Source organism: Eubalaena glacialis, chromosome 6, assembly GCF_028564815.1.
Source record: "Eubalaena glacialis isolate mEubGla1 chromosome 6, mEubGla1.1.hap2.+ XY, whole genome shotgun sequence".
Classification (NCBI taxonomy): Eukaryota; Metazoa; Chordata; class Mammalia; order Artiodactyla; family Balaenidae; genus Eubalaena; species Eubalaena glacialis.
In genome coordinates, this window is record NC_083721.1 from 50,003,960 (window position 1) to 50,018,071 (window position 14,112).

At 37.0% G+C, this 14,112-nt stretch overlaps 1 protein-coding gene across 2 annotated transcripts in view; it reads right to left on the reverse strand.

The window, feature by feature from the left end:
* SENP7 (SUMO specific peptidase 7) overlaps window positions 1-14,112 on the reverse strand; it is a 148,373-nt gene that overhangs the window by 116,080 nt on the left and 18,181 nt on the right. For both annotated transcript variants that reach the window (XM_061194127.1, XM_061194126.1), the window contains one exon: window positions 3,863-3,961. In XM_061194127.1, coding sequence (XP_061050110.1) covers window positions 3,863-3,961 — 99 coding nt within the window. Of the gene's footprint in view, window positions 1-3,862; window positions 3,962-14,112 lie in introns of those variants that run through there.

Here is a 14,112-nt window from a genome sequence, read left to right on the forward strand (position 1 = left end):
ATGCTCTATTTCACTGAGATATTGGTTGCATATGTTACATTAGTCAAAGCTCATCCAATTATACACCTAAGATCTGTGCAGCCTGCTTTATATAATTGTATCTCAGTTAATATCAAAAATAAACAAGTAAGTTAAAATTCTGCTAAAGATTACGGAGAGTGGCATTTATCCCTTTTTCTCTCATTGAAACCTACGGCGTGTGGGAGAATCAACAAAGCAAGATTTTGGTACTGCCTCAAACCCTACAAACTATGAAGCACACTTAACAAATACCGTTAAGTCTAAAGCAACATGGGAGCAACGTAAAGCTGACACATTTGCCACTTCAAATCTCAAACAGGATGTAGATTTCCCAAAAGTTAAGTATCACTATCTTAAGGAACACATGCAACTAGAGTGGCAAACTAGTCATAGGAAAAGAAAATATGTCTCTGAGGAGGCCTTGTTTCACTCAGTGGGTAGAGAGAAATAGGAGAAAATAAGCCATTACTTCTCAGGAGAAGGAGACTGCTGAAATGAAAAGGAGTTAAGGAAAGAGAAGACGGCAGGTTATATAACATAGAGACTTAATACCAAAAGAGCTCTCTGGGGACTTCCCTGGTGGCACAGTGGTTAACAATCCGCCTGCCAATGTAGGGGACATGGGTTCAAGCCTGGTCCGGGAAGATCCCACATGCTTCACTCAGTGGGTAGAGAGAAATAGGAGAAAATAAGCCATTACTTCTCAGGAGAAGGAGACTGCTGAAATGAAAAGGAGTTAAGGAAAGAGAAGACGGCAGGTTATATAACATAGAGACTTAATACCAAAAGAGCTCTCTGGGGACTTCCCTGGTGGCACAGTGGTTAACAATCCGCCTGCCAATGTAGGGGACATGGGTTCAAGCCTGGTCCGGGAAGATCCCACATGCCACGGAGCAACAACTAAGTCCATGTGCAACAACTACTGAGCCTGCACTCTAGAGCCCACGAACCACAACTACTGAGCCCTCATGCCACAACTACTGAAGCCCACATGCCTAGAGCCCATGCTCCGCAACAAGAGAAGCTACTGCAGTGAGAAGCATGCACACCGCAACAAAGAGTAGCCCCCACTCACCGCAACTGGAGAAAGCCCGCACATAGCAACGAAGACCCAACACAGCCAAAAATAAATAAATAAAATAAATAAATTTATTTTTTAAAAAAGAGCTCTCTGGTGATCCACGTCTGCCTCTTGAAGGCCAAATACTAAAGGAAGATTATACGACCCAAGGGTAAAGGAAAAAACACATTTAGTAAGATACTTCTTAAGAAAACAAACCCAACAAAAAGCATCCATCTACTTCCAAGAGACCGTGTGTGTGTGTGTGTGTGTGTGTGTGTGTGTGTGTGTATTTAAAATGATATATATATCTTATTTTTACTCCATTCAGTATTCTAAAACATAAAGTAAAATATATAAATGCAGAGATAAAATTTTCTTAAAATAATGTATTTTGGGGACTTCCTTGGTGGTCCAGTGGTTAAGAATCTGCCTTCCAATGCAGGGGAAGCGGGTTCAATCCCTGGTCCAGGAACTAAGATCCCACATGCCATGGGACAAGTAAGCCTACGCACTGCAACTACTGAGCCACGTGTCACAACCAGAGAGCCCACGGACCGCAACGAAAGATTCCACCAAAACTAAGACCCAATGCAACCAAAAATAAAGAAATAAATATTAAAAAAAAAGAAAGCTTAAAAAAATAATTATGTATTTTTTTCTTCTACTGGCAACAATTTTACTGCCTGATAATATCCAGTACTAGTAAATCTGTAGAAATATGGGAGCTCTCACTGGTGGCAATATAAATTGGTGCAAATCTTCTGTGAGACAATTTTGCAATATTCATTAAAATTTAATATACAAACTTCCTTAGACCCAGTAATCCCACTCAAAAATGGTTCCCTGTTTACGAAAAATGAAGGTCTTGCAATATTGTTTCTGTCAGCAAAACTCTAGAAACAACCAAATTGTCTAATATCAGTGTACTAAGTGAATAAATTATTGTATATAGTATATTTTTGGAGTATCGCAAAGCCAATAAAAAATGCATAAAAGAGATAGATCTAAATGTGTTAAAATAGAAGAAAAGAATTTAACAATATTACTAACTAAAAACAGCAAAACACAGAACAAGATGTATTTCATGATCCCTCTTAAGCAATGATCAAAAAATAATATAGAGTCGTATGGGGGCAATATGCTTTCTTTTCCTTGAAAGGAATGAAAAAAAACTGTCAGTAGTGACTGCATTTAGGAAATAGCCCCATTTATTATTTCCCTTTTTTGTACCCTGTATAAAAAGCAAATGCATTATTTAATTATTAAATTTTTAAATAATGTTAGGGAATTCCTTGGCAGTCTAGTGCTTAGGACTCCATGCTTTCACTGCTGAGGGCATGTGTTCAATCCCTGGTCAGGGAACTAAGATCCTGCAAGCCATGCAGTGCGGCCAAAATAAATAAATATATAAATAATGTTAAAGCAACTAATACTAACAACAAATCTTTCCTCTGAGAACAAGTTATAATAAATGGTTAATTTTTCTTGTCTGTAACATAAAAACACATATATTCAAGGTGACTTAAAGTCTGTTATCCTAAAATTCTCCTGTTGTAAGCTGAACTGTCTCTGCCAAAATTCATATGTTGATGTCCTAACCTTTAATATGACTGTATGTGGCGACAGGGCCTTTACATAGGTAATGAAGTTTAAATGAGGTCATAAGGGTGGGACCCTAATCCTATAAGACTAGAGTCCTTATAAGAAGAGGAAGAAACTCCAGGGATGTGGGTGCACAGAAAAGAGGCCATATGAGGACAAAGCAAGAAGATAGCCATCTGTAAGCCAAGTAGAGAGGCCTTAGTGAAATGAACCCTGCCAGCACCTTGATTTGGACTTCCAGCCTCCAGACTTGTGAGAAAATAACTTTCTGTTGTTTAAGTCGTCTGACCTGTGGTCTTTTGTTATGTTAGCCCTAGTAGACTAATACGTATATCCTCAAACGGAGAATTAGAAAATCTTAGAAAAATTCTATTTTTAAAACCTTGACCATGAGTTGTGCCAGTCAAGAAAAAAAAAACTTATAAAGTGCTATCTTAAGCTTTATTCATGAGAACTCTATAGTAATACTTAATAGTGATAAAATTAGTCCAGATTTATAATCAGGATATCTTTTAAGATATAGTTGTGTTGGGCTGGGATGAATTGGGAGATTGAGATTGACATCTGGGTCAATCTATTTCATACGCCGCTGCATATGAAATAGATAACTAGTGAGGACCTGCTGTATAGCACAGGGAACTCTACTTGGTGCTCTGTGGTGACCTGGATGGGAGGAAATCCAAAAGGGAGGGGATATGTGTATACATATGGCTGGTTCACTTTGCTGTGCAGCAGGAGCTAGCACAACATTGTAAAGCAACTGTACCCCAATAAAAAATAAATATTTAAAATTTAAAAAAATATATATATATACACACACATATATAGTTGTGTCACCCTTTAAGATGTACCCTCTCAAATTTACAAAACAGAGAAAAGAGCAAAGGATTCTAATAAGCTTAATATTCTCATAAATTTAAAATACAATATATATTACAATAATGAGATTTAAATTCATGAAGGAAACAACCATGCATAATAAGATGTTCTTAGATTTAAATTGAAAAAGACCCTAACCTCAAAGCATCACTTCAACATTTGCTAGAAATAAATTTAAAACCTGCAATTAGAAAACAAAAAAAAGGACATATAAGAAAATAAAAATTCAGCTTTATTAAATTATTTTAACCATACCAAGTAACACCACATACTTAAAAGGAAATAGTTTTTATTTACCCCCTGCAAAGAAAGATCCCAGCGTTCTGAGCTTCTGAGTTTGGACAGTGGTGACTTAACACAAACATCCTCTGGTTTTGCATTTAACATCTTTTTTATCTGAAACCAGAATGAGAAAATAACCAGTTTAACTGAAATATAAATAAGAGCTGAATGAGCTAACAGAACCATTATATTACTTGCATTAATATTTCGGTATTAGTTTTAAAGAGTGCTAAATTCAGTGCTTAGTTTATAGGCAGTCAAATATAATTTTATAAAAAGCCTCTCTCATTCAGTAAAAAAGTAGATAAAGTATCACAATAACTTTTTTTTTTAACATCCTTATTGCAGCATATTTGCTTTACATTCTTGTGTTACTTTCTGCTATAAAACAAAGTGAATCAGCTATACGTATACATATCCCCCCGCACCTTGTGTCTCCCTCCCACCCTCCCTATCCCATCTGTCTAGGTGGTCACAATGCACCGAGCTGGTCTCCCTGTGCTATGCAGTTGCTTCCGATTAGCTGTCTATTTTACATTTGGTAGTGTATATATGTCAACGCCACTCTCTCACTTTGTCCCAGCTTACGCTTCCCACTCCCTGTGTCCCCAAATCCATTCTCTACGTCTGTCTTTTTTCCTGTCCTGCCCCTAGGCTCTTCAGAACCTTTCTTTTTTTTTAACTTTCTATATATATGTGTTAGCATACGATATTTGTTTTTCTCTTTCTGACTTACTTCACTCTCTATGACAGACTCTAGGTCCATCCACCTCACTACAAATAACTCAATTTCGTTTCTTTTTACAGCCAAGTATTATTCTATTGTGTATATGTGCCACATCTTCTTTATCCATTCATCTGTCTATGGACACTTAGGTTTCTTCCATGTCCTGGCTATTGTAAATAGAGCTACAATGAACATTGTGGTACATGACTCTTTTTGAATTATGGTTTTCTCAGGGTATATGCCCAGTAGCAGGACTGCTGGGTCATATGGTAGTTCTATTTTTAGTTTTTTAAGGAACCTCCATACTGTTCTCCATAGTGGCTGTATCAATTTACATTCCCACCAACAGTGCAGGAGGGTTCCCTTTTCTCCACACCCTCTCCAGCATTTATTGTTTGTAGATTTTTTGATGATAGCCATTCTGACTGGTGTGAGGTGATACCTCATTGTAGTTTTGATTTGCATTTCTCTAATGATTAGTGATGTTGAGCATCCTTTCATGTGTTTGTTGACAATCTGTATACATTCTAAGGAAAAATGTGTATTTAGGTCTTCCACCCATTTTTGGATTGCTTTGTTTGTTTTTTTGATATTGAGCTGCATGAGCTGCTTGTATATTTTGAAAATTAATCCTTTGTCAGTTGTTACGTTTGCAAATATTTTCTCCCATTATGAGGGCTGCCTTTTCGTCTTATGGTTTCCTTTGCTGTGCAAAAGCTTTTAAGTTTCATTAGATCCCATTTGTTTATTTTTGTTTTTATTTCCATTACTCTATGCGGTGGGTCAAAAAGGATCTTGCTGTGATTTATGTCATAGAGTGTTCTATGTTTTCCTCTAAGAGTTTTATACTGTCTGGCCTTACATTTAGGTCTTTAATCCATTTTCAGTTTATTTTTGTGTATGGTGTTAGGGAGTGTTCTAATTTCATTCCTTTACATGTAGCTGTCCAGTTATCCCAGCACCACTTATTGAAGAGGCTGTCTTTTCTCCACTGTATATTCTTGCCTGCTTTATCAAAGATATGGTGACCATATGTGTGTGGCTTTATCTCCGGGCTTTCTATCCTGTTCCACTGATTTATATTTGTTTTTCTGCCAGTACCATACTGTCTTAATTACTGTAGCTTTGTAGTATACTCTGAAGGCAGGGAGCCTGATTCCTCCAGCTCCGTTTTTCTTTCTCAAGATTGCTTTGGCTATTCGGAGTCTTTTGTGTTTCAATACAAATTGTGAAATTTTTTGTTCTAGTTCTGTGAAAAATGCCATTGGCAGTTGTTTTTTTTTTTTTTAATTTATTATTTATTTATTTATTTATTTATTTTTGCTGTGTTGGGTCTTCGTTTCTATGCGAGGGCTTTCTCTACTTGCGGTGAGCGGGGGCCATTCTTCATCGTGGTGCGCGGGCCTCTCACTGTTGCGGCCTCTCTTGTTGCAGAGCACAGGCTCCAGACGCGCAGGCTCAGTAGTTGTGGCTCATGGGCCTAGTTGCTCTGCGGCATGTGGGATCTTCCCAGACCAGGGCTCGATCCCATGTCCCCTGCACTGGCAGGCAGACTCTCAACCACTGCGCCACCAGGGAAGCCTCCATTGGCAGTTTGATAGAGATTGCACTGAATCTGTAAATTGCTTTGGGTAGTATAGTCATTTTCACAATGTTGATTATTCCAATCCAAGAACATGATATATCTCTCCATCTGTTCGTATCGTCTTTAATTTCTTTCATCAGTGTCTTATAGTTTTCTGCATACAGATCTTTTTTCTCCTTAGGTAGGTATATTCCTAGGTATTTTATTCTTTTTGTTGCAATGGTAAATGGGAGTGTTTCCTTAATTTCTCTTTCAGATTTATCATTAGTGTAAAGGAATGCAAGAGATTTCTGTGCATTAATTTTGTATCCTGCTACATTACCAAACTCACTGATTAGCTCTAGTAGTTTTCTGGTAGCATATTCAGGACTCTCTATGTATAGTATCATGTCATTTGCAAACGGTGACAGTTTTACTTCTTCTTTTCTGATTTGGATTCCTTTAATTTCCTTTTCTTCTCTGATTGCTGTGGCTAGGACTTCCAAAACTATGTTGAATAACAGTGGTGAGAGTGGGCAACCTTGTCTTCTTCCTGATCTTCGTGGAAATGGTTTCAGTTTTTCAACATTGAAAATGATGTTGGCTGTTGGTTTGTCATATATAGCCTTTATTATGTTGAGGTAGGTTCCCTCTATGCCTACTTTCTGGAGGGTTTTTATCATAAATCACTGTTGAATTTTGTGGAAAGCTTTTTCTCATCTATTGAGCTTATCATATGGTTTTTATCCTTCAGTTGGTTAATATGGTATATCACCTTGATGGATTTGCATATATTGAAGAATCCTTGCATTCCTGGGATAAACCCCACTTGATCATGGTGTATGATCCTTTTAATGAGCTGTTGGATTCTGTTTGTTAGTATTCTGTTGAGGATTTTTGCATGTATGTTCATCAGTGATATTGGCCTGTAGTTTGATTTTTTGTGTGACACCTTTGTCTGGTTGTGGTATCAAGGTGATGGTGGCCTCGTAGAATGAGTTTGGGGGTGTTCCTCCCTCTGCTATATTTTGGAAGAGTTTGAGAAGGATAGGTGTTAGCTCTTCTCCAAATGTTTGATAGAATTCACCTGTGAAGCCATCTGGTCCTGGGCCTTTGTTTGTTGGAAGATTTTTAATCACAGTTTCAATTTCAGTGCTTGTGATTGGTCTGTTTATATTTTCTATTTCTTCTTGGTTCAGTCTCAGAAGGTTGTGTTTTCTAAGAATTTGTCCATTTCTTCCAGGTTGTGCATTTTACTGGCATATGGTTGCTTGTAGTAATCTCATGATCCTTTGTATTTCTACAGTGTCAGTTGTTAGTTCTCCTTTTTCATTTCTAATCCTATTGATTTGAGTCGTCTCCCATTTTTGCTTGATGAGTCTGGCTAATGGTTTATCAATTTTGTTTATCTTCTCAAAGAACCAGCTTTTAGTTTTATTGATCTTTGCTATCATTTCCTTCATTTCTTTTTCATTCATTTCAGATCTGATCTTTACGATTTCTTTCCTTCTGCTAACTTTGGGGGTTTTTTGTTCTTGTTTCTCCAACTGCTTTAGGTGTAAGGTTAGCTTGTTTATTTGAGATGTTTCTTGTTTCTTGAGGTAGGATTGTATTGCTATAAACTTCCCTCTTAGAACTGCTTTTCCTGCATCCCATAGGTTTTGGGTCGTCGTGTTTTCATTGTCATTTGTGTCTAGGTATTTTCTGATTTCCTCTTTGATTTCTTCACTGATCTCTTGGTTATTTAGTAGTGTATTGTTTAGCTTCGATGTGTTTGTATTTTTTACAGATTTTTTCCTGTAACTGATATCTAGTCTTATAGCATTGTGGTTGAAAAAGATACTTAACATGATTTCAATTTTCTTAAACTTACCAAGGCTTGATTTGTGACCCAAGATGTGATCTATCCTGGAGAATGTTCCATGAGCACTTGAGAAGAAAGTTTATTCTGTTGTTTTGGGATGGAATGTCCTATAAGTATCAATTAAGTCCATCTTGTTTAATGTATCATTTAAACCTTGTGTTTCATTTATTTTCATTTTGGATGATCTGACCATTAGTGAAAGTGGGGCGTTAAAGTCCCCTCCTATGATTGTGTTACTGTCGATTTCCCCTCTTATGGCTGTTAGCATTTGCCTTATGTATTGAGGTGCTCCTATGTTGGGTGCATAAATATTTACAGTTGTTATATCTTCTTCTTGGATTGATCCCTTGATCATTATGCAGTGTCCTTCTTTGTCTCTTGTAATAGTCTTTATTTTAAAGTCTATTTTGTCTGATATGAGAATTGCTACTCCAGCTTTCTTTTGATTTCCATTTGCATGGAATATCTTTTTCTATCCCCTCACTTTCAGTCTGTATGTGTCCCTAGGTCTGAAGTGGGTCTCTTGTAGACAACATATATACAGTTCTTGTTTTTGTATCCATTCAGCCAGTCTATGTCTTTTGGTTGGAGCATTTAATCCATTTACATTTAAGGTAGTTACTGATATTTATGTTCCTATTACCATTTTCTTAATTGTTTTGGGTTTGTTTTTGTAGGTCTTTTCCTTCTCTTGTGTTTCCTGCCTAGAGAAGTTCCTTTAGCATTTGTTGTAAAGCTGGTTTGGTGGTGCTGAATTCTCTTAGCTTTTGCTTGTCTGTAAAGGTTTTAATTTCTCCATCAAATCTGAATGAGATTCTTGCTGGGTGGAGTAGTCTTGGTTGTAGGTTTTTCCCTTTCATCACTTAAGTATGTCCTGCCACTCCCTTCTGGCTTGCAGAGTTTCTGCTGAAAGATCAGCTGTTAACCTTATGGGGATTCCCTTGTATGTTATTTGTTGTTTTTCCCTTGCTGCTTTTAATATTTGTTCTTTGTATTTAATTTTTGATAGTTTGATTAATATGTGTCTTGGCGTGTTTCTCCTTGGATTTATCCTGTATGGGAATCTCTGCATTTCCTGGAGTTGATTATTTCCTTTCCCATATTAGGGAAGTTTTCAACTATAATCTCTTCAAATATTTTCTCAGTCCCTTTCTTTTTCTCTTCTTCTTCTGGGACCCCTATAATTCGAATGTTGGTGCGTTTAACGTTGTCCCAGAGGTCTCTGAGACTGTCCTCAATTCTTTTCATTCTTTTTTCTTTATTCTGCTCTGCAGTAGTTATTTCCACTATTTTATCTTCCAGGTCACTTATCTGTTCTTCTGTCTCAGTTATTCTGCTATTGATTCCTTCTAGAGAATTTTTAATTTCATTTATTGTGTTGTTCATCATTGTTTGTTTGCTCTTTAGTTCTTCTAGGTCCTTGTTAAACGTTTCTCGTATTTCCTCCATTCTATTTCCAAGATTTTGAATCATCTTTTCTATCATTACTCTGAATTCTTTTTCAGGTAGACTGCCTATTTCCTCTTCATTGGTTTGGTCTGGTGGGTTTTTACCTTGCTCCTTCATCTGCTGTGTATTTCTCTGTCTTCTCATTTTGCTTAACTTACTGTGTTTGGGGTCTCCTTTTCGCAGGCTGCAAGTTCATAGTTCCCGTTGTTTTTGGTGTCTGCCCCAGTAGGTTAAGGTTGGTTCAGTGGGTTGTGTAGGCTTCCTGGTGGAGGGGACTGGTGCCTGTGTTCTGGTGGATTAGGCTGCATCTCATCTTTCCGGTGGACAGGACCGCATCCGGTGGTGTGTTTTGGGGTGTCTGTGAACTTACTATGATTTTAGGCAGCCTCTCTGCTAATGGGTGGGGTTGTGTTCCTGTCTTGCTAGTTGTTTGGCACAGGGTGTCCAGCACTGTAGCTTGCTGGTCGTTGAGTGGAGCTGGCTCGTAGCGTTGAGATGGAGATCTCTGGGAGAGCTTTCACCGTTTGATATTACGTGGGGCCGGGAGGTCTCTGGTGGGCCAATATCCTGAACTCGGCTCTCCCACCTCAGAGGCTCAGGCCTGACACCCGGCCGGAGCACCAAGACCCTGTCAGCCACGCAGCTCAGAAGAAAAAGGAGAGGAAGAAAGGGAGAGAGGGAGGGAGGGAGAGAGGGAGGGAGGGAGGGAGGGGAGGAAGGGAGGGAGGGAGGGAAGGAGGGAAGGAAGGAAGGAAGGAAGGAAGGGAGGAAGGAGGAAAAAAATAGAAAATAAAATAATTAAAATAAAAATTTAAAAAATATTAAAAAGAAAAAAAAAAGAAAAGAAAGAAGAGAGTAACCAAACCAAAAACAAATCCACCAATAACAAGCGCGAAAAACTACACCCAAAAAAAACCAAAAAACCGACAGAACCCTAGGACAAATTGTAAAAGCAAAGCTATACAGACAAAAATCACAGAAAGCATACGCATACACACTCACAAAAAGAGAAAAAGCAAAAAAATATATATATAAAAAAAAAAGGAAGAGAGCAACCAATCAATGAACAAATCTACCCATGATAATATGCTCTAAATACTAAACTAAGATAAACATAAATCCAGAAACAAATTAGATGCAGAAAGCAAACCCCAAGTCTACAGTTGCTCCCAAAGTCCATCACCTCAGTTTTGGGATGATTCATTGTCTATTCAGGTATTCCAGAGATGCAGGGTACATCAAGTTGATTGTAGAGATTTAATCTGCTGCTCCTGCCCAGAGGTGCAAGTCCCATCCCTATCCTTTTGTCTCTATTTTTCCTTTTTTCTTTTGCCCTACCCAGGTACGTGCCTTTTGGGAGGTCTGAAGTCTTCTGCCAGTGTTCAGTAGGTGTTCTGTAAGAGTTGTTCCACATGTAGATGTATTTTTGATGTATCTGTCGGGAGGAAGGTGATCTCCACGTCTTACTCCTCTGCCATCTTGAAGGTTCCCCCAAAAATAACTTCTTAACTATTCTTACTTGCAGTTTCTTCCCCTTCTAATCTTTCAAACGCTATCCCCAGAGGTCTCTAACACACAAATCTAATTATGTATCTTAAAATACAACAATAGGGCCCATTACTTATATATAAAACGCTTAACAATCTGGGCTCTTTGACATCATCCACACATCACAAACTCTACACCCCAACCCCATTGAGTTTGCTCAACCTTCTTCAAGCATACGTCTCTACACCTCTGTACGTACTGCTCCTTCAACCTAGAATGCTCTTCCCTCTATTTCTCCCCTGTTAAATACCTCAGATTCTGCACAAAATTATTCTCTTATCCACACAGTCAACACTCCCACACCAAGGCGTTCCTTTCTCTGGGTGTTAGTACTTGGTAATTTGTATTAACACATATCATACTATAATTATTTGTCTACATGTCTGTCTTCTTCTCCAGACTGTGGAGGTCCTTAAAGAGAGTACCCTTAGTCACCTTTACATCTCCAAAGTGTATGGCTCATGATACACTGAATAAACAAATGAATGGATGGATATAGTGTAGCCACAAGTTTGAAATCATTTGTTTAGAACTTAAAATAATTTAACTTTCACATTATAAATGATGGTTAAGCATCAAGTTCAGCTTATTACATAACATATAATAAGCACTGTATCAACTACAATGATAAAATGACTTCAATGACAGTAAAGCATAAGTTAGGAGGATAAAATAAATGTGAAGAAAGGGTATCTGAACACTTTTATTTCATTAGTACCCTGGAGTTAATCCTCCTGGGCATCAGTAACATGTTAATTATTTATATTTAATTTATATAAAAAGTACCTCTTTATAATTCTTCATCTGCAAAACAACATTATCTCTAAATCAATCATTTCCTTTATATTCTTAATTAGGGAACAACAGTTGTTTTTTCAGGGAGTAAGACAAGGGCTTCAGGCTGTTCACACCCATGGATCCTTTGTGAGTAGGATATTTAGCCTACATTAGATACTGTGGCATACTGTATTTTCCAATGAGGGCCATATCAATATTCTACAACCCACATGCTCTTCTTACAATGTGATACTGACCAGTTCTCCAACATCAGGTGCAGTCTATGTTCCTTCCCCTTGAATCTGGGCAGGCCTATGACTTCCAAGGCTAGATCATAAAAAGCATTATGTATAGCTACACTGCTTCAGCCTAGCTTTCATGTATCAATATTTGTGTGTTTTCCCTTCCTTCCTCCTTCTTTTTTTCTGTCTCTCTCTGTCTCTCAGTATACATGCCTTGGGAGCCCTAAGCCATAGGTTAAAAAAATCTTGGATACCCTGAAGCTGCTGTGCTGCAAAGATCTCATGAGAAGGCTAAAAAGAACAGATATATACCAAGATATATGAGGCTTCCAAACACAGGTATCAAGATAAGTGAGTGAGTGATCCTTTAAGATGATTCCAGGCCTCAGCCCCCAAGCAAACCTAGCTAACTCCAAATGAAACCAAGAAAAGCTATCTCCAATTGAACCCTGCCCAGACAGCAGATTCATGAGCCAAATAAGTTTAAACCACTAAGTTTGGGGATAATCTGTTACACAGCCCTATTAATAACCTAAAAAGATACCAAGTTCAAACTTGAAGGAGAGCAGCTGATATTTTTAAAAGAGTTGGGTATAGGTGTTGAGTATTTTGTAAAAATAAAAGACTGCTGATGTCTTCTGTGGAAGATTTTATATTCTTTTTTCACAGTAATTAGTTTTTATTATTTTACCTATGAGTGGATTAGACTCAATGTTAATAAATTATTTACCCTAATAAATATTCATGTATACTTCCATTAGGATGGACACAAAATATAATATACCCTATCTTCAAAAAAAGGAGCTCTCTACTTCCCCTAAAAGTATAAACATATGAAATCTGGAAATTTATTAAAACTCTAAACAAGCATCAAAAGGTTTGAAAATCAAAGTACAGTAGACCCTTGAACAATTCAGGAGTTGGGGCACCGACCCCTGTGCAATTGAAAATTTGAGTAACTTTATAATCAGCCTTATGTATCCATAGTTCCACATCCTCAGGTTCAACCAACCACAGATCGTGTAGTACTACAGTATTTATTTTCAAAACTTCTGTGTATAAGTGGACTGAAGCAGTTCAAATCCATGTGTTCAAGGACCAACTGTATATACATACAAACATTTATGAACAGGAACATAGACTATATATTATTTATAGTATAGAAAAAATAGAAACAATGATAATAAAAGAACACAAATAAAATTACTGTAAAGACAAATAATGAGATACTATACAGTAGTTATTAAAATACATGTTCCAGAATAACAAATGATATAAGAAATTATTTCCAATATAAGTAATAAAGAAAATTGTATCTTCACAATGATCTCTCTTTTATCAGGCAAAAAAAAAAAAATCCATGTATGGAAAACAAATGTGAAAGGATACACACAAAAATGTTTACAGTGACTAGCTCTGAATGCTAATATAAGGAGTGATTTTTATTTTCATTTTTGTGTTTTCCTACAGTTTCCAAATGTTTTATGTTTTAATAGGACTATCACGCAACCATTAAAAGCAAGAAAAAATAAACATTTAAAGCTCCAGAAAAACCTCTGCTGCAGCTTCCTGGTCAATAAATTACAGATCTAAATCTCTCGGTCTAATATTGTATATGCGTGGCAAGCAGATTTTAGGTACAACTAACTACTCTGTCAAATTTTTCTACACTCACTTTTTTCTTAATGATTAAATCATAAAAATGTCTGTCTCTTTACAACAATCTGATCTATTCTTTGACAAATTTTAATCATGATCTCAATTGTGTACAATCAACAGAGATTCTAAGCCACTAATGATTCTGCAAAGCCTATATTATAATTCCATTACAAGAATCAGAATGGACTCCTAATACTTTCAAATATTTTCAATACTCTCCTAATACTTTAAAGATCGAAATTTAATCCTTTAAGGCAAAATAGGGTTCTAAACCCCCTTCCCTTCAAGTTATACTTAAATACATTGATAGAACTCTAACAACTTCCCAAAAACAAAACTCAAGAACATTCATTTTATTTTACTTACTAATGTTTAAATGTAACACTAAACAAGCCTTTCAGCAAATCAATTCACACAGTCACTCTGAGGTTCCTT